Source organism: Lasiodiplodia theobromae, assembly GCF_012971845.1.
Source record: "Lasiodiplodia theobromae strain AM2As chromosome Unknown scaffold_25, whole genome shotgun sequence".
Lineage (NCBI taxonomy): Eukaryota > Fungi > Ascomycota > Dothideomycetes > Botryosphaeriales > Botryosphaeriaceae > Lasiodiplodia > Lasiodiplodia theobromae.
This window is the reverse complement of record NW_023336458.1, coordinates 88,228-106,285: the sequence shown is the minus strand read 5'-3', so window position 1 is coordinate 106,285 and position 18,058 is coordinate 88,228. Positions and strand designations below refer to the sequence as shown.

The 18,058-nt window shown below is 57.0% G+C and overlaps 6 protein-coding genes across 6 annotated transcripts; 1 reads left to right on the top strand and 5 right to left on the bottom strand.

The window, feature by feature from the left end:
* Nucleotides 1–885: 885 nt before the first annotated feature.
* Nucleotides 886–2,504, bottom strand: LTHEOB_8030 (Traub domain-containing protein; the record flags this gene model as incomplete). Its single annotated transcript, XM_035517463.1, has 3 exons — nucleotides 886–2,215; nucleotides 2,270–2,372; nucleotides 2,435–2,504. 3 exons carry the CDS (start codon nucleotides 2,502–2,504, stop codon nucleotides 886–888), a joined length of 1,503 nt encoding a protein of 500 aa, XP_035370577.1.
* Nucleotides 2,505–2,656: 152 nt separating this feature from the next.
* Nucleotides 2,657–3,774, top strand: LTHEOB_8029 (Nucleotide-binding protein 1; the record flags this gene model as incomplete). Its single annotated transcript, XM_035517461.1, has 4 exons — nucleotides 2,657–2,752; nucleotides 2,806–2,944; nucleotides 3,000–3,119; nucleotides 3,182–3,774. 4 exons carry the CDS (start codon nucleotides 2,657–2,659, stop codon nucleotides 3,772–3,774), a joined length of 948 nt encoding a protein of 315 aa, XP_035370576.1.
* A 931-nt stretch (nucleotides 3,775–4,705) lies between these two features.
* On the bottom strand, nucleotides 4,706–7,101 carry LTHEOB_8028 (Class e vacuolar protein-sorting machinery protein hse1; the record flags this gene model as incomplete). Its single annotated transcript, XM_035517460.1, has 7 exons — nucleotides 4,706–5,607; nucleotides 5,661–6,269; nucleotides 6,323–6,542; nucleotides 6,627–6,702; nucleotides 6,774–6,808; nucleotides 6,870–6,919; nucleotides 7,062–7,101. 7 exons carry the CDS (start codon nucleotides 7,099–7,101, stop codon nucleotides 4,706–4,708), a joined length of 1,932 nt encoding a protein of 643 aa, XP_035370575.1.
* A 1,068-nt stretch (nucleotides 7,102–8,169) lies between these two features.
* LTHEOB_8027 (Diphthamide biosynthesis protein) lies at nucleotides 8,170–11,473 on the bottom strand (the record flags this gene model as incomplete). Its single annotated transcript, XM_035517459.1, has 3 exons — nucleotides 8,170–8,949; nucleotides 9,005–10,295; nucleotides 10,371–11,473. The coding sequence occupies 3 exons, from the start codon at nucleotides 11,471–11,473 to the stop codon at nucleotides 8,170–8,172; spliced, it is 3,174 nt and encodes a 1,057-aa protein (XP_035370574.1).
* A 375-nt stretch (nucleotides 11,474–11,848) lies between these two features.
* LTHEOB_8026 (Diphthamide biosynthesis protein) lies at nucleotides 11,849–13,615 on the bottom strand (the record flags this gene model as incomplete). Its single annotated transcript, XM_035517458.1, has 1 exon — nucleotides 11,849–13,615. One exon carries the CDS (start codon nucleotides 13,613–13,615, stop codon nucleotides 11,849–11,851), a length of 1,767 nt encoding a protein of 588 aa, XP_035370573.1.
* Nucleotides 13,616–14,312: 697 nt separating this feature from the next.
* Nucleotides 14,313–16,010, bottom strand: LTHEOB_8025 (Lysophospholipase plb1; the record flags this gene model as incomplete). The annotated part of the gene is made up of 1 exon (XM_035517457.1): nucleotides 14,313–16,010. The coding sequence occupies one exon, from the start codon at nucleotides 16,008–16,010 to the stop codon at nucleotides 14,313–14,315; it is 1,698 nt and encodes a 565-aa protein (XP_035370572.1).
* Between the last annotated feature and the right edge of the window lie 2,048 nt (nucleotides 16,011–18,058).

Below are 18,058 nucleotides of genomic sequence, written 5' to 3'. Positions count from 1 at the left end.
AATAATCAGTCCATACCAATAGCAATCTTGAAAGCCGCTACAATTTCCTCTCGCGAAACGTCCCTTGTGTTCATCATGGTGCCAAGCTCGGAAAGGACCCCAATCAACCTTTCGGACGGGATACTCGGGATCTCCCCAGCACGCAACGGAAACGCTGTGATTGTGATATTTGTTCGTACGTTTTTTAAGGGTTCCAGATGGCGCTGCGGGCTTAAGGTCAAGACGAGCCGGTTATGTTGTCGAGCCCGCATATTGTGCTCACTTATCTGTGAGCAAGAATTCCAGATCGATCGGACATTTTTACATACAGTGTGCTGTCGTTCGTCATGTGATCAAGAACGTCTTGTTCGATGTCTCACTTCAGAGCCCGCAGCTCGATCGCCACATCGTCTCGTAGCTGTGTTTGAAAATTCGGGGTTGAGCCCGAAGGTATGATCTCCTCACATACCAATCACAATCGCAATTGGCGCAGTTTTCCTCTTTCCCGCTCACTGGCGGAAAGTCCCCTCTCGCAGCCGATGGCTAGCGTGGATTTGGTTTTTTTGTTCATGTCATGGGTGGTTGAAGCTATCGTCCGGACGAGAATGTTGAATTAAAAATTCTACATATACGTCCTGACGATAGATTCAACTACCCACATATGTTGTTTTTCTGAGAAAGAGTTGGGGCGTAGCTCTTTGAATTTGTCATGTTGGCCATTCATAGGTAGCGGCCAGAGTATTGCTGTGGAGTCGCTGCAATCAAGAAAGCCGACAGACGATGGAGGTGGCGCTGTCTTGCGGAAGATCCCAAAAGGGTGTGTTGTATGGTGAAAGGTGAAACAGGTATTTCGGAGTGCGATCGAATGCCATTGAATTTTTTAACCCTTCGGATATTATATCCGCTCTATTTCTTCCCGCCAAACAGCAGCAGTCCTTGCTCGCCCAAATCCTCCTCATCACTGTCTCTCTCCTCCGCCTCTTCCTCTGCCAAGGCATTGCGCTGGCCGAACAAGCTGCTAAACAGCTCATCAGCCTGGCGATCCTGCCAGGCATTGCGGTCCTCTGGGGCCATGTAGTTCTGAAGCTTCTCGTGCACAGTGTACCGCAGTTTACGGCCCTTGCTAGCGCGGACGTCAACGTTGGCGCGATGCGTCTTCGCCTCACGGGCGGCCTGCCAATGGCTGGTGATGGGCACGTTGAAGCTCATGCCGGCCAGGGCGCCCGTCTGGTTCTCCTCGCTGCGCCGCTCCAACAGCTCCTTCAGCAACAGCCCGTAGAAATCCGCGTCGTCGAAAATGTCGGCGCTCTCGGTGCCTGCTTGCAGCGGCGCGCACGACCGAGCGGTGCGAGTCTTTTGCACCAGTCTGGTCGAGTCTGCTAGTTGGGATGACAGCACGTCGACGATGGTTTGCTGGGCGGTGTTTGTGAGGCGGCCCTTGGCTGGCATGGCGGAGACGCCGCGGGCCTTTGTGGACCACTTTTCCAGCACGCTCTGCCGGTGGGGCAAAGTTTCGGACTCGTAAGACTGCATGTAGCTCCAGATCTCATCCGAGGGGGTAGAAGTGCTGATCTCGATGCGCTTGCGCTTCTCGCCGGTGCGAGTGGTGTGCAGGCTCTCGCGGAGGTCGTTGAGCGAGTTCCAGAGGTTACAGGCAGCCTCCTCGGCGGCGCGGACGGGATCGGTCAGGCTCTTTGCATCATCGGGGACCTCGACCTTGGGCGAAGAGAACGAGTTTGTCGAGATGATGGCCTTCTGGAGCCTGATCCTGGTGTTGAGGAGCGCATCGAAAGTCTTCCGCTGGGCTTTGACAGCGCGACCCTTCTCCGCGTCGGCCTTGGCTGCCTCCGAAATGGTTGCAGCGACGGTCTTCTGCTCCTCGCTCATGATCTTGCGCAGCTCGGCACGATCGACGCCTCCGCTCTTTGGTGCAGCGTCCTCCATATCCTCATCGTCATCCTCGTCGTCCTCGTCGCTAAGGTCGGTTGCTGAAGTGCCGTCTTCGTCATCTTCAGACCCGCTGCCTTCAATGCCGTCCATTTCGTCCTCCTCCGAGGCGCCGCTTTCGTCTTCGCCCATTTCTTCGTCCTCATCCTCCTCGTCACTGCTGTCCTCGTCGAAGCCTTTGCTGAACGGGTCGTCGCTGTCTTCTTCCTCGACGGCATCACGGCCAACACGAGAGCCCTCGTACTTGGGACCTAGCGGAACAGTTTCGCGCTTGCGCAGCTTGCTCTTTCTGCGATAATGTCAATCCAAATGATCTAGTAGTAGTATGCCTGGCGCAACATACCCAACTTCGACATAGTGTTCCCGTCCGTCATGCGCATTCTCCTCATCGCTTCCCGAGTCGTCGCTCTCGCTGTCGAAATTGTCCGGCTCTTCAGGGTCGAAATCTACGCAGCGCAACAGGCGTTAGCAAACTGATTTTCCCATAATAACTCGCGGATAATCGGACCTTTGGGCGCAGGACCGTCAAGGTCCGCGAGCTGCTCAGCCAGCGTCTTCGCGCGGTTTCCCTTGGCCATGTCGAAAGATTGGTTGTCTTTTTTGCGTGTTTTCGGCGGAGAGTTGCGCGGCGAAAACGCGACTGGAGAGAGCTCACAAAATTTCTGGTCGGCGTTTCGCAATCGCCGACGGGACAGGGGGGGCCAACGCCCGGCCCCGGTCCGGCCGCCGCATGCTCGACGACGTCACGCTTCAAAGAAAAGACGATGCCGCTATGAGGTCGCGCTTATTCTCGACGCTGCGCGCATTGCAGCATGAGAACCCTTTGGTAAGGAGACACAACTTTCTCGCTTGAACAAAATTGATTGACTGGATGCATAGGGTCTCCCGCGCTCCGGTGCGCCGCCGCAGATCCCGCGCATGCAGCGCGGTCTACCGCAGAAGCGCAATATCAGAGATGTAAATAAAGTCGTCGCTGTTTCATCCGCAAAGGGCGGAGTTGGCAAGTCGACAATAGCCGGTAAGCGGCCATGATCGAAATTTGTTTTCAAAATTCCAATCTGACTTTCACCAAGTCAATCTCGCTCTTTCCTTTGCTCGCCGCGGTCTGCGAGCCGGCATCCTCGACACCGACATCTTCGGCCCCTCCATCCCCACCCTTCTCAATCTCTCCGGAGAACCAAGGCTATCAGCCAGTTAGTGATCCATTCTCAATTGCCCCCTCTCTGACCACAGCAAACTGATCTCAACCCCCCAGACAACCAACTCGTCCCCCTCTCCAACTACGGCGTCAAATCCATGTCGATGGGCTACCTCGTCGGCGAAGACGCTCCCGTCGTCTGGCGCGGGCTCATGGTCATGAAAGCGCTGCAGCAACTCCTCCACGAAGTCGACTGGGGCGGACTGGACGTCCTGGTCCTCGACCTGCCGCCGGGGACCGGCGACGTGCAGCTGACCATCACGCAGCAGATCGTGCTGGACGGCGCCGTCATCGTCTCGACGCCGCAGGACATCGCCCTCAAGGACGCCGTCAAGGGCGTCAACATGTTCCGCAAGGTCTCGGTGCCGCTGCTCGGCGTCGTCGAGAACATGGCGACTTTCCACTGCCCGCACTGCCACGCTGAGACGCCCATCTTCACGTCCGCGTCGGCCGGCACCGATCACTCGTTCCATTCGCGCTTCAAGGAGCTCGGCGTGCCGCTGCTGGGTGAGATCCCGCTGCACCCGCGCATCTGTGCCGATGCGGACCGCGGCAAGCCCAGCGTCGTGGCCGAGCCAGCTGACAGCCCCAACGTACGCGCCTTCGAGGGCGTGGCGGCGAAGGTGGCGGAGAAGATTGGGTTGGTTTGAAGGAGAAGGATAAAGAGGGAGGGAGCGGAGTTAGGTAGGGCTGAGATTTGGATGTGTGTGTGTGTGTGTGTGGGCTTCAACTCTGTAGCCGTCAAAAAAAGAAACTAAGCAAGTCAACCTTGATCCTTGATCGATAACATTCGAGAAGTTCAGCCCTCATTCCTACCGGAAGAATTAGACAGGTTTTATTGTTTACTGTGTGCTTTAAAAAAAAGGAATAGTGTCAAGAATACATCTAGCATGACCAATCTTACACCAACCACCTCACCTCTCACCTTCGCACACATTATTTATAGACCATTGATACAGATAAAACCTACATACAACGAGACTTCGACCAGACGAGTGCGCCCCCGATTAATCCGCCGCCGGAGTATTCGCCACCTGATATCATGCAAAGCTCATACATAGGGCAAAACGGCCGTTTCTTGAGAGAGAAAAAAAAGTAGAAAAGGGGGAGGACAACTTAAAGGAAGCAGCAGCAAAAGATACTTCATGCATTTCGATGGTGATGATGATGTTTCCGTTGATTCATGCCCGACTCCAATTTTCGCGCATTCCGCCCCAATTTGTTGTTTAAAAGGAGACTCATGATCGAAGGGGTGTAACTGAAAAAAAAGGAAAAAAAAAAGGAATACCAAATGTACAAATGTGCCCCCCATCCAGTTTCCCCACTATCCTATCCTGCTTCCTCCATTTCGAGGTCGTCTTGGAATCTTACTTGTTCGGGTGGATATCAATCGTCGCCTTCAGGTTGTTGCGCTGGCTGTGAAGTTGCAAGTTGGCTGCGCCCGGAGCGTCGAAGCTGAGGAATCGCGACCATTGCGGGAACCCATCCACGTAGCCGTTGCCCTTCTCTAGAAGGCGATGATACGTGCCTTATCCAAGCCAACCTCCTCCTCCACCATCACCCCTCTACCACACTCACAAATTAACGATAAAACCCATCCGCATCATCCCGCACTCCTCCACCTGCCATGGCTGCTGGCTGCTGTCCCCACCTTTGCGCAGGCGCGCCGGCGTTCGGGTTGTACGCCTGGTAGCCGCCAGCGCCTGCTGAGGGGGGTCCACCGGGAGCAGTACCAGCCGGCGGCAGCGTCATCGTGCTCTGGTTGAAGGCCATGTACGGGCTCTGGCCCGGCGGCGGCGTGTTACCAGAAGGAGGGTACGCGCCAGGCACCGACTGCTGGTGCTGGTGCTGGGGCTGCGGCGCTTGTTGGGCGTACGGGTCGGACGGTCCCTGCGGAGGCTGGCCCGGGTAGGCTGAAGATGGCGAGTCGTACGAGGATTGGCGGTTAGGCTGGGGCTGGGGCGGGTAGCCTGATGCGGGAGCCTGGTCTGTAGGGATGCCGGGAGGGGCTTGGCTGGGTTGGGGAGGATAGGCGGCATAGCCCTGCTGGGGAGGCGGCCTGGAGTCGACAGGACTGTTGGCAGCCATTTCCTGGGGGAAGGCCATGGATTGTGGTCGTCCACCCACAGGCACGCGCTGCGGCACGTAGGAGAGGTCGCCATTGGCTGGCTTGGGGCTAGTCATCTGTGCGGAAGGAGGTGCTTGTCCGGGAGGGGCCATCGTAAAGGGCTGGGGTCCGTTCTGAGGAGGATATCCGTAACCTTGCTCTGCTGCTGGAACGGGTGAGTAATACCGATCCTGAGGAGGTCCTTGCGGAGGGTAGCCTCCGTATGGAGTGCTCTGAGGCGGCGGTGCGCCTGCGCCGTAGCCATAAGGTTGGCGACCGTAACCGGGCTGTGCTGCTTGCGACATAGAAGCCTCAAGGAGGGACTCGTAATCGCGGCGTGCCTTGATGAACTTCTCGTTCAACTGCGTGAAGTCGTCTGGAACACAATCAGTCATTGATAAACCATCCGGTGCAACAACCTCAACTCACCCTTCTTCTGCGAGTACTTGCCAATGAGCTCGATCAACTTCGGCCGTATCGACACAGTCTTGTGGTACAGCGAAGTGATCTCCTCATTTTCCCTCGCATCAGCACTCGAACTAGTGCTCAACAAGGCCAACAGCTTCTCCACGTTCTTGATCTCGGCAAAGACCTCTGCTTCCATCTGAGCTTCCCTCTCCAGCTCCTCCTTGGTCGGGTCCTGCAGCTTCTCGACATAGTTGAGGGGAAAGATGCCAGTCTGTCCCCGCAGCGAGCCCTTCCACCAATCCTTGTACACAGACTCGAGCACCGCAATAATGTCACCCTTGCGGAAGGCCAACTCGCCGGGTTCCGAGGGCGTGAAGTCGTAGAGAGCACGAACGCGGGAAACGGTCGCTGCTGTGGTTCCAGATGCAATAGGTTGGTGCTGCTCTTGTTCCTGGGCAGGCTGTTGTTGTGTGTTTGCTTGCGGCTGGTTGGACCTGGCGGCGGACGGCTGAGTTCCGTTTTCCTTGATGGAAAGGGCCAGAGCCATCTGTAGCTCGTCCTCCTCTTTCTGGCGGTCGGCATCGGTGATCTGGGTCTTCTGAGGCTTCGACGGAGGTCGTAGGTTCGGGTCTAGGAAATATCAATCAGCAAGTGCCCGACAAAAGAGGGCTTATCCCGCGCACTTTGTGTCTTGAGCCTCATGTAGGCCTGCTCCATGATGCCAAGGTCAGCGTCCTTGGAGAACATCTCCGTCCACTCGCCCATCCGCTCCAGGATCTTCGCCTTGACCTGCTGGTGCGTGTTCCGGTCGTTTGCCAAGCGTAGCAGGGCATCGGTAAAGCTCCGCGAGGCCAGCTCCTTGTGAATCTTCAAGCCGCAGTTCTGCGACAATGCGTTCGCCAGCTAAACCACACACGTAATCCCAGCGTCAGCATCATTCTGACGCGCATGTATCGAGTGTGGCATGTGAAAGGAAGGGCCACCAACCTCAAGGGTGTAGAGCTGGACATTGGCGTTGCGATGCGCCAGGCGCTTGATTAAGGCAGCAACGACGTCCTTCGCCCTGCAGCCTCCCAACCACAAGTTAGCCTTGCCCTCACCAGGGACATCCTGCGAAGGTGAGGAAGATCGTACCCGCTATCGCTGGCGCCAACTTTGTCGCAAACATCCTGCACAGGTTGTCTCAGTACTCGGTCACGCGTGTGTGCGGGCGCGGGGTCGCGGGCGTACGAGTATGAATTCCCAGTTCTCGCTCGTGAGGTTCTCGTCCGTAGCTCGCACTGCAGCACGCAAGCTCCACCGTCAGCAAATCCATTCATCGATCGAGGGGGCGTGGGCGGGCGGGCAGGAGGAGGCGCGCCGTCGTTCGGTCTCCCGCTCGCCGCGGCGGCGGTGCCCGGGAAGCTGCCGCGACACACTCACCGACTACGTCGTCGAACTGGTTCGCCTGCGCGCGGAACATGGTTGACCGGAGCGCAAGTCGCTGTCGGAAAGCTGAGTGCGCGGGGTATCGAGGGGTGAAAGTTGCTCCAAGGTTCGCGGTTGGGGTTCGGAGGGGTTTGTTGGACTGGTGGTGTTGAAGCCTAAAGCAGGTGCTCTGGGGGCTCTCTAGTGCGAGACGTCACCGAAGGGTGGCGCCCTACCGTACTCGTACAACACGGACAACCCTGCATGACGCGCACAAGCCTGCTTCGACCCCATCAGCAAAGCCTCCACAGCTGCGACATGTAAAAGCGCGCAGTGACTTCCTTCGAGCTCCGCGCCCGCAGCCTCTAACATTGCACTGCCATTGTGAACGCGTAACGTACAGTGGTGGCCTAATCACGAATTGCTTGTCTCCGCCTCGGCATGGCTTTTACAAATAACTGCTGCCTCGTGCACTGCATTTTAAGATCGTCGAGTACGTATTCGTGTACATGCTCAAATTCGCATTGACTGCAAAACCGAGGCACACAACAGGTTCGGATACTCAGCCAAAATCCACATGAAGAATGCCTGACGAAGCATGTCGAAGGCAGAAGAGAGTTCCATTACATTCAGCCGCTCTGCTCGTTTCCGTGCTCGTCGATCCGCATAACCGGTCCCAATTTCCCTTTCCACCAAACCGTGAAAGAAAAATTGGACGAACATGGAGAACTGGGGGGCGATTTGTGGATATTAAAAGAGAAAACCCTGATTTCGTCGGGGATGATGATAGTGTGGCACCAGGGTTGTATCTACAGAGATGATGATGGGGTTGGGGGAATGACTACGCATAATGAAAAAGATGTAAAAAAGACTTGGAATCCCGAGAAGATGCACGCCTTGAAGCCAAACGCCCTCCCTCGGTCCTGATATTCCCCCCTCTCTTCCCTTTCCATCCGTCCAAGAAAAATTAGTAAGAAAAGATTTTAGCCGCCGTAGTTCCACCCCCCACGTAACGGTCCCTAATAGCAACTCCAGAACGCAATGACAAAGGCGTGAATCTCGCCAAATCAATTGCACTGCAAGACATCCCCTCCCAAACCAGCGCAGCACCCTAAAAGGTCGTCTAGGCCTCGACGGAAACCTCAGCAGACGCGCCAGCCGATAGGTGAGACGAATCGTTATCCTCAGCACCGGCCTCGGCATCGCTGATGTTGTCGTTGCCGTTATTACTGCTCTCATCACCCGTGTTCTCGGCATCCCGAGAATCATGCTCTTCTCCCTGCTCTGAACCAGGACTTCCGTTCTCGGCGCTGTTCTCAGTCATGAGGGTTTGCTGGCTTCCAGCTTGTGCATCGTCCATGAGAACCGGCGAGGCTCTGGCGGTGGTCGGAACTGCAACCTCCGGTTCCTGCGCTCCGAGGATAGCTTCCACGAGCGCCTTGCCGTCCATGGCATCGCCGGCAGCGGCGCCCATTGCCGAGCTCTCGGCACGAGGTCCTTCCTCGGGGAACAAGTTCGGATACTGGTCCTGCGGATGGGTCAAAGAAGGCGTCGATAAAGGCGCTGGGGCAGCGACTTCGATATGACGAACGCCTTCGCCCTCAAATTCAGACGTTGCTGCATCTTCGACCAGGAACTCGTTCTGTTCGAAAAGAGCCCCGCCGACGTCGAGGAAATCCCGGAAGAACTCTCCCACAGCCAGTGCCATTTCATCAGCTCTAACGAGAGCTTCGGCTTCTTTAGCCCGACGTTCGGCTTCCGCCAACTCCTTGAGACGGGCAGCTTGGCGCTCAGCGTCGCGGCGGCACAGCGTCTGAACACGAGGCTTCATCGAACAGACCGGGCAATGGTAGTGGGTGGAGCAATACGCGCATGGGCAGGGAGGGTTGACGTTCAAACAGCCCTGGAGAACGGGTTAGCTCAAATGTTAAAAGAGGGAAAGAAGAGTATGAACTCACATCGCAGACCAAGACGCCACAGTCGCCGCACTCCCTCATACCAGCGTTGCAACGCGGTCGACAGTCACCGACCGGCCGAAGCTGCTGGCAGAAGTAAGCGCCGCACCCTCGCCATTGCACCGGGTGGCGTGGGGTGCCTGGCAAAGGAAGCCTCATGCGCGCTCGTTCCATTTCCGCAATCCTCTTGCTCAAAGCGTACTGCTGAGCATCGTTGGGCGCCTTACCCTTAGCCCACGGGGACAATGAACGTGGCGAGCGGTTTTCGGAAGCGCTGAGCGCACGAGGACGCGAAGAGAATGGAACACCCGAAGATCCTTCGACCAAGTTCTTCAAAGCCGGGATAGAGTTTGACATGTCCGATTCTTCTTCATTGGGATTAGAGGTGAAGAGGAACGACTTCGTTATACTCCGAAGGTCCGGATTGGAAGAAGAGTGAGAATCCGTTGAATCCTGGGTTTCCATCGCGCTGGACTGCTCTGCACGCTGGGTCGGCGGCACATATGCAGGTATGTGCAAATCAGGATACGACACGGGTAATGTTGTTGGAGTATGCGCCCTCAAGTATTCCCGCTCAAGGTGCAGCTCTCGGTAACCGCACTTACGTACCTTCAGACCTCGGAAGTCATGCTCCTTACACAGCGGCTTCTTGCACGCCTTGCAGGCGACCTTCCACCGGAACGTGCGGTAACAGTCCTGGCATAAGCTGCGTGGACATGTCGCTGCCTGGAGGTCTAAGTGATCTTGCTGGAGATACGGCACGATGTCTACGTGCTCGCCCAACACATGTTCGTAGAGAGTGGCGTTCTTGAGCTCCCGTATCAATTCTGGTGACCGCAGAACTGACATGAAATCCGCATCCTCGAATTGCTGGCCCTTTGGCAGCGGCGTGGCGCGTATCCTGTCAGCTCCTCTGCCACCGACGCCGGGTCCCAATACTACTATTCCTCCGCCGCCGGAAAATACCGGTTCCACGCAGCACCAGTTCATATTGAGCTTGGGCGGAGTCGATACGTTCATGACAGCTAGCGGATTCCCTCCATGAAGCGGTCCAGGCTCATCAGAATCGGAAGCATCATCGTCCGAGGCTAGTTCAGTCATTAAGTTCGGGGATCTTGTCGCACCTGGTGCCCACCAGAAACGATTACTTATCTTCCTCTCTTCTTCCTCCGCGGCGGTCTGCTGGGAATTGGACTGCACATTACTCGCCGCGATCACTCCAAGATTGGTCAGGGTTCCAAAGGCCTGGCTGGTGAAGGCACGATTTGTCCGTCTCCTCTTCCGCGGAATTGGCCTGTTGAACGCGCAGCTCGCACACAACGTCTTCCTACAACCCATGCAGTGCATCCGGATGCTGCATTGCTCGCACCTCTCCAGGATGGCATCCCCGCATTGATCGCACTTGATGTCGTCCACGAAAATCCGATGGCTCCTCCGGAGGTGTGCAGGCATGTCCTTTCCTTCTCCCCTGTGCGGCCATCCAGTGCTCGTGCCGAGCGGCTCCCCATCGTGTCCACTCTCCGCATCCTCCCACATCCTTCCGTCAGAATGAGCGGGCGGGTTATCCGAGTCCGGCGGTCCTATCCTGTTCCCCGAGCGCCACAACCTGTCGAAAGGCACCCACACCTCGTTCGTCCCGGGAGCCGCACGGCCGGAGTAGTAGTCCTTCCTCCTGAAGCAACGGCCGCCCGGGGTCGTGCACCACATGGTATCCGTCCAGATGCCGAGCTGGTGGCAGATCTCGATGAGCTGGTGGGTGGGCTCCGAGTCCGAGTCGCGCCTCATGAGGGACGAGGGCAGGTAGGGCCGGCGGCGGTGGTGGCGGCAGCGGTAGGTGTACAGGCTCCGCAGGGCCAGCTCGCTCGTCTTGGCCCACGGGCTGCCCGGGTGCACGTACGGCTCCAGGAAGGGCACCAGGTGGTACTTGATGGAGACGTTCTTGCAGCCGCGCACGCTGAGGTGCTGCAGCGTGTGCACGCGCGGCTCCAGCACACGCGACACCAGCCGCACACCGGACACGGCCGTGTTGCAGAGATCCAGGCTCGTCAGCCGTGTGCCGAACGGCACCACCACCTGTATCAGCAGCGCGTCCAGGGCGTACTGCTTGGCGTTTCGCGCCGGCCCATCAAGTGCATCGCCGTCCGGGTTGTTGACGCCCAGGGCAGGCTGGGGCGCGCGGAAACTCAGAGTCCGCCATGCCAGCGGGTATTCGGCCAGGAAGCATCGCAGGTGGCGCGAGGTGTGGAACAGGTCGATGAGCGAGCGCGTGGGCAGCGAGGCCAGGAGGCTTTCGGCGATAGTCGGATGCGTCGTCAGGATGCTCTCGAAACGGCTCTTGGGGGCCGGCTTGCGGGGCGTGGATGGCGGGACCGTGGCTGAAGACATGACGGCCACGGCACTCGGGGTTTGGTCGTGTGAGGGCGCGCCGAAGAGGTTTGACGGTGAGGCGACGGGAAGTGTGAGAGCCTCCATGTCGGCGGCGAACTGCACGGCGTCAGGCGGGCGGAAAGGGTCCTCTCGTCGCAGAGGCGGCGGCGGAGTGCAGGTGCTCAGGCGGGCATGTAGGCGGAAAGGGCGTGGGCGAGTTGACTCCTTGTGGGCGGTGGTGCTGCAGGTCGGCGTGTTCTGTGGTGATTTGCGTCGTCGCACGCGCCCTATGGTTCTACCAAGGCTCCCCGGCCCGCATCCAGACTTAGAAAGACTGAGAGCACACTCCAAGGGGCACCGACGCCGCACGGCATACAAGACATTCACCAACTTCTACCTGCTATAGTAGCCCAATCCAGCAGCGAGGACCAGAGCCGCATCCGCGCAACGGCCGGTCTCTCGCTTTCGCCGCCGGCAGCCTCACCTAATCTCCGCACCGTCCCCAACAACGTATCCCCTCGCCAGTCCGCCTCTGCCCTCCTCAACCCGCGCGCCCCTTTGCGCCCCCTCTTCCTCCGCCTCATCGGCTGCCTGCGTATCGAAGTCGCTGCCGAGCCCCTGCCACGTCCTCTGGCTCCGCAGGAATTCGGCGCCCGGCGACGCCACGCCACCAATTTGCGCGACGTCGCCGTTTGCACGCTTGATAAGGGAGTGCCCGGCCTTGCTGGCCCCGTTGATCTGCGCAGCGCCCTGCCGCTCGCTCGCCGTCGATGCCGCCGCTGTCGCACGCATTGGCCGCGCATGTGAGACATAGCGGCCGGTGCGGAGGTCGAACTCTGGCGGCGCCGATTCCTCTTCAGAATCCCACCCCTCTCCCGTTGCGTCGCCCGCCGCATCGCCCTGCCCCTCATCCGCCTGCGTCTCAGCATCTGCCTTCGCCTCTGCCTTCGCCTTGAGCACTGCCTGGAAATCGCCCGTCCATTCCCCCGTCCACACGCGCTCTGAGTCATCCTGTAGAGTGAGCTGCAGCTCGAATGGTGTGATGATGGGTTTCCAAAAATCCTTGCTCTCGATCAAACTACTCTCCCAACACCCAATGACGACCCAACCGCCGACTTCGGAGAAGTTGGCCACCTTGGCCGCATTGATCTTGCCAACTACAAACGTGTAGCTCTTCTTGCCCGCCGCCGCAATCATTTCCTTGACGTGATCCACAATGTGCAGGTAGTTCTTGACCGACAGAGTGTTGATCAAGATACCAAACACAGGCTCCACACTGAGACGTGTCAGGAGGGCGTAACGGCGACGCAGGGTCTGCGCTGACGAAGCGAGCAGTGCTTCTGTCGGCTTAGATGCGTCCGTGGGGTATATATGTATGGCACCGACGCGGGACGAGAGCGTCAGGAGCAGCGAAGTTGGCGGGTCGGAAACATGGAAGAGCTGATAGTCTCTGAGTGCCGATTGATCCTCCTTGACCTCGTCCGGCACACTTCTGTTCGGCAACGGAGAGGACGGGTCGTGGACGATCTCTGTAAGGAAGAGCGCGGTGTAGCCCTCGCTCTGTAGTCTTTCGAGTAGCGGCGAGAGATGATGCGAGTAAGGTATATCTGCCATCAGCACAATCTTCTGGTCCTTCTCCGGGTACGTCTGCTTAAAGACGTCCACCACCGGATCCAGCTCCAACGGCCTCGTCGTGAACACATAGATGACCGGCAGCCTCGCCGTCGGCGACAGGCAAGACCTGCCGTAGTGCACCACGACATCCGCATCCACATGCTCCGCCGCAACCTCGTCCACGCAGCAAGCGCCGTACGACGTGTCCCCCAAGATATACAGCTGCTCCTCCTCCTCCTCCGCCGCAGCAGCGTCCCCGCCATTCACATCCACCTCGGCCAGCCTCTCCGCCGCACCGTCCACCTCATCCTCCTTCGCCTCCGCACTCGCTTGTTCCCTTCTCGCAGATGATGCCGCGTCTTCCTTCCGCGCCCGCGCCAAGCCCCTGCTCAGCGCGGCGTACACGCGCGGCGCGTCCACCAGCATGTGATCCGGAAACTGCAGCGCGATGCGCCGCCACCGGCCCGCGCGGATCTCCCTGACGGTGCGCTCGACCTCGTACGTGATGGCGAGCTGCGCGTCCGAGACCTTGCGTACGCTGGCCGGGTCGACGGGGGGCGTCGGGTCCTCGAAGATGTGCGTCTCGGGCGTCGAGAGGACGGGCGCGACCTCGAGGGTTGGTGGCGCGGTCATGGTTGGGGATTTCTCGTGGTGATGGCGGCTGCTGTTCGTAGAGAGGATTCGCAGAGCGGAATGGGAAGGGAAGGGAAGGGAAGACGCGGATAGGTAATTGGGAGGTTTGGGTGGCGTTACTTTTTTCTGCCTAAGGAAAAATATCGTGCGGGTTGCGATGGGCAGCGGCGGGGCAGAAGCAAGAGAAAATTCACGCGAGTCATGTTGCTTATTGCCCGCGGCGAATCTCGGACGTCACTCGTCTTCAGCAAGGGAGATCTGCTAGTGATTTGAAGGCATTGTTATTTCTTATGGCTTTCAGTTTGGATTTGGTGGTAGAAGAGAGCCACGCTAACATCCGACACGACATTACTTTTTTTCGTAACCAGACGAACGGGAGGTGTTGCATGCAGGCACATGTCTCGCTTCGACCTTACCCGACGGGAGAGCGATCAAATCATCACCGTCCAGTAGTATGAATTGTATAGTAATGCTAATGATATCATTCATGTTCCTAGAATAAAATACACCGGCCTCCGCAAGCTCATGAGAACTCATTGGGTTTCCAAGATACAGAATTTCCAACCCAAGAAAAGTTCATCCAGCTTTGAAAATTCCCAACGCCAAATAATGCCTCGTCGTATCTCATTATGCCCGCTTCTTACGCATTACCAAAACTGCCATGTATTAGAAAAATTTCATCAAGCTGTTACTCGCTTTAGAGCATGAGGGCTACACCGGCAACAACAGCTGCCAGGAAAGAGTAGAAGCTCGGCATGGTGGTGACTGCAGCGCTGGTAGTTTTCAGCTCCTCCAACTTCATCTCCGGAATATACGTCGTGGCCGTGGAGTTGCGGTCGCCGTTCCAGCAGTACTTGTTGAAGCATTCAGTACAAACATCTGGTACGGTGGTGCCAGTCCTGTTCCAGCTGCGGGACATGATAGCACAACCAACGCACGTCGGCCACTGCGAATCGAGCGTGCCGTTGCCCATGGTCGCGACATCGTATCCGTTCTCGATCATGGCGTTGCGTTGGCTGATGCTGTACTCGCGAGTGAAGGTGGAGATGTTGGAGTTGAAGACGTAAGGAGCGTTGGGAAGGTATACGATCAGAGGCGTGGTGCTGGAGAAGTTACCAGCATCGCAGCCGAACATGGTCGGTCTGTTGTTCAGACCGAGGTTGATGAAGGTGTTCTGATCAGGAATAGATGGGAAAATGGTGCCGTTGGCCTGCGTCACGTTGAGAGAGCGCTCGTAGGTTGCAACCATGGCGGTACCGTTGGGCCATCCGGGAGCTTCATCGGACACAGTGTCTGCGGAAGAGTCGATGGCAAAGATGACATCGACATTGCGCAGAGGCTGAATGAGTGGGTTGAGAGGAATATTCTGCAGATCTTCGCCTCCATCCACAAGTGTCAGCCGCTTGCTAGAAGCACCCTGGTTGGTTTCGTTGTTCCAGTGGTAGAAAGGGTTAGGGGACCAGTCCGCAATGTCGTTGTTGCTCTCTCCAAAGTTCTCAAGAGCACTGGTCAAGACGCCCTTCAGGCTATCCGGCACGCCCTCCGTGTCGTTGATCTGGAGGAGGAACTGGTTGAACAGCGAGCTAGAGGTTCCAAAAACAAAGCTGAGCGAATCATAGCCACGAACACAGCGCTCACTGCTCGGAAGCTGTCCGCCGCTGAAGTTAGATCCCACATAACGGAGAGGGGCAAAGCCAAAGACAGTCGGATCGAAGGAGCCCATTTCCCACGGGTTGAATTCAAAGTTGGTCGTGTTGCTGGCTATGACAAGCTGGCCTGGCTCCCTGCCATCCGCGACCAGAATGGGTAGGGGCGCGTCGCCCTTCTTGAAGTAGTCGTCATCTTGGATGGATGAATAAGTGTATCCGGGACCGCCGTCGCTGGCATTGAGAAGCTGGAAGGAAAGAGCGCGGCCCCAATAGTCGGTGATTGATGTATCGAAGCCAGCATCAACCTTGCCGTTGACCTGATCGTAGATGGTCGAGTAGTAGTCGGCTGTATTCAGGATCTGGATGCCTCCCTGTTCAGGACCTGACAGAATTGAGTTTTGAAACTGCCAGAGATCACCGGATTGGTCGGTATTCGCATTGATGATGTCATACACCGAGGTAAAATTGTTACCGTAAAGCGACGACACCAGCCAACCACCGCCAGACAAGCCTGCGAAGTACGTGGAAGACTGCAACAGGCCGCCAATGTGACCACTTTCGGTCGAATTTGGCGTCCGGCTGTCGAATGCTGCAACGGCACCAGCGCCATTCAGCAACGCACGGTAACCTCCACCGGACACGGCAATGCCAATGTTGGGCAGAGCAGAAATATTTTTGGCGGCGCTGTCAATGTACGAGTTGGAGTCAAAACCGGAGATATTCAGTCTGCCCAAAAGGTCCCGCATTGCAGACACGGTGTTGTTGCGCCTCGTCTCGAGCCATGACGTCTCACTGGAGGAGAGAGAGGCAGCCTGTCTGATTGAAGGTCTGGTAGAGGGGCAATCGACTTCCTCAGGTGTATATCCATTGGGCGCCTGAGGGCTGGCCCGCTTGAATGCAGCGAGCGCAACTGCAGCAGCCTGTTCTGGCGTTGAATCACGCGGGACTGCGATTACATTCGCTACAAAAAAGAGTTAGCGAAATCTCTAGTTCAGGTAAAACCATTTCGCGAGAGCCGCATAGTGTGTTTCGGTCGCACAGGTGCCATTGGTCTTGTTTGTTGTGTGTAGTGCTAGCCTGAGCGAACGCTCGGGCTCTCTGTACGAACTGAAGGCGACTCGCGGCAACTTGGACAACAGAGTAAGGTTGGGCTCGTGCTTACCGGAAGCTGCAGAGAGCAGCAGAGACGCACTGACGGCGGTATCAAGTTTCATGACTCTGTAAGGCTGGGAAAGGAAGGGTGGAGTCGGGAGCTGAGCATGCGACAGCAGATCGCGCAGCTTTGTAGGTTTGCAGTGGGCTCAGCTTAGGCGCCATGTGCTGCAAGGCAGCGCCCTCAGCATAGCGCTAACGACGGGTAGACCGGATGCGGCGCACGGAAATTGGGGGCTATGACATCGCTCAATACCCTGAGATCTGCACGGGGGTTTGCAGTGCCTTCGTGTGCCGAGGGGGATTGGCACCCGCCCTGCAGTTCTCCAGACACGCAGCTACAAGGGGCAGAGCAGGAATTCGCGCTGTAGCAGTACCTAATGCTAGCAGCGCATATTCTTTAGCCCGCTCCTATAGCCTTAGGACCAAGCTACGTCAGACGGTGCTGCATAGCGGGATGATCCTAGCGCTGGGCACCTTACGGCCCTACCACCGCCACAAACCATGACGCAGATCCCCTGAGACAGCACAGAACAATGTTGTCCCGGAACTCGGCAGTGGCAGCCTTCCAGCCAATGCAATCAATAACCAGTCTTCCGGCAATCTCCAGCCACCCTTTTCTATTCTTCGCAACGGCTGCCACTTTGCACAAGCGCATTCCACTGCTGCTCAGCCACGCGTCAGCCGCCATCGCGCAGCATTCCAACACCGGGTAGTGGTTGCTCAGCCTCAGATCCCTACCTTGGGTCAACTCCCCACTTGCTAAATTCAGCGAAAACTGATCACGGGAACTCGGCGCAGGATACGATTTACATACGAATGCGAACACGCGTATAGTTGGATCTTACTCATATTACAATCCTCTGCTTCCCTTTCTCGGTACCTTCGTGCGAACAGGATGCGGGCACACTTCCGGCCCTTACGGATCTTCAGAGTCGTTGACATTGGCTGACCTGAATCCACGTCACATACTTGGCGGGCACCGCGGGCACCGCGGGGGCGGACAAACGCACAATTCGGACCGCTGCACTTCCGGACAGCTCACCAAAATCCACTTCCCACCTAACGCAATTCACAAAGTGATGGCTCAAGTCAAACTTCTGTTGGTGTGGAATTCCGGTCCACATTTGTGGCAGAGTACTCTATAAATAGCGCTACACACTGACGCTCCAGATCTCCACCCAAGAATCTGACAGAACTCATTCAACGCTCAACGAAAACATTTGAGAAACATTTCCAGCGAAAAATAATCTTCATAGAGATCCATCACAGCCAAGATGTCGAGGCGACGCATCTCTCTACGGATTTGTAGGAATATGCGCAGTTGCAGCCCGATCCGCCCGCACCCGGTGGTTTGACATGAGTATGAAGCCTTACCGGAAAACGACTGCTCCCGTACTCCGGTATTGTTATCAACAGACAAGAGCACTGCATAAGGTTGAAACACTCCATTGTTCTGCCTGCATGTCTTGTCCCACAGGCACGATTCCCCATCCGCATGGCCATACCTCATGCGTCACGGACGCGTACCTGCCGATCCCGCCTGTGCAGCCAAATCGCTTCGCACATCACGATAAATATCACCGAATTCGCCTGATTGTCCACTAAAATGTCAACGGTTTCCGACTCTGAGAGAATGTCT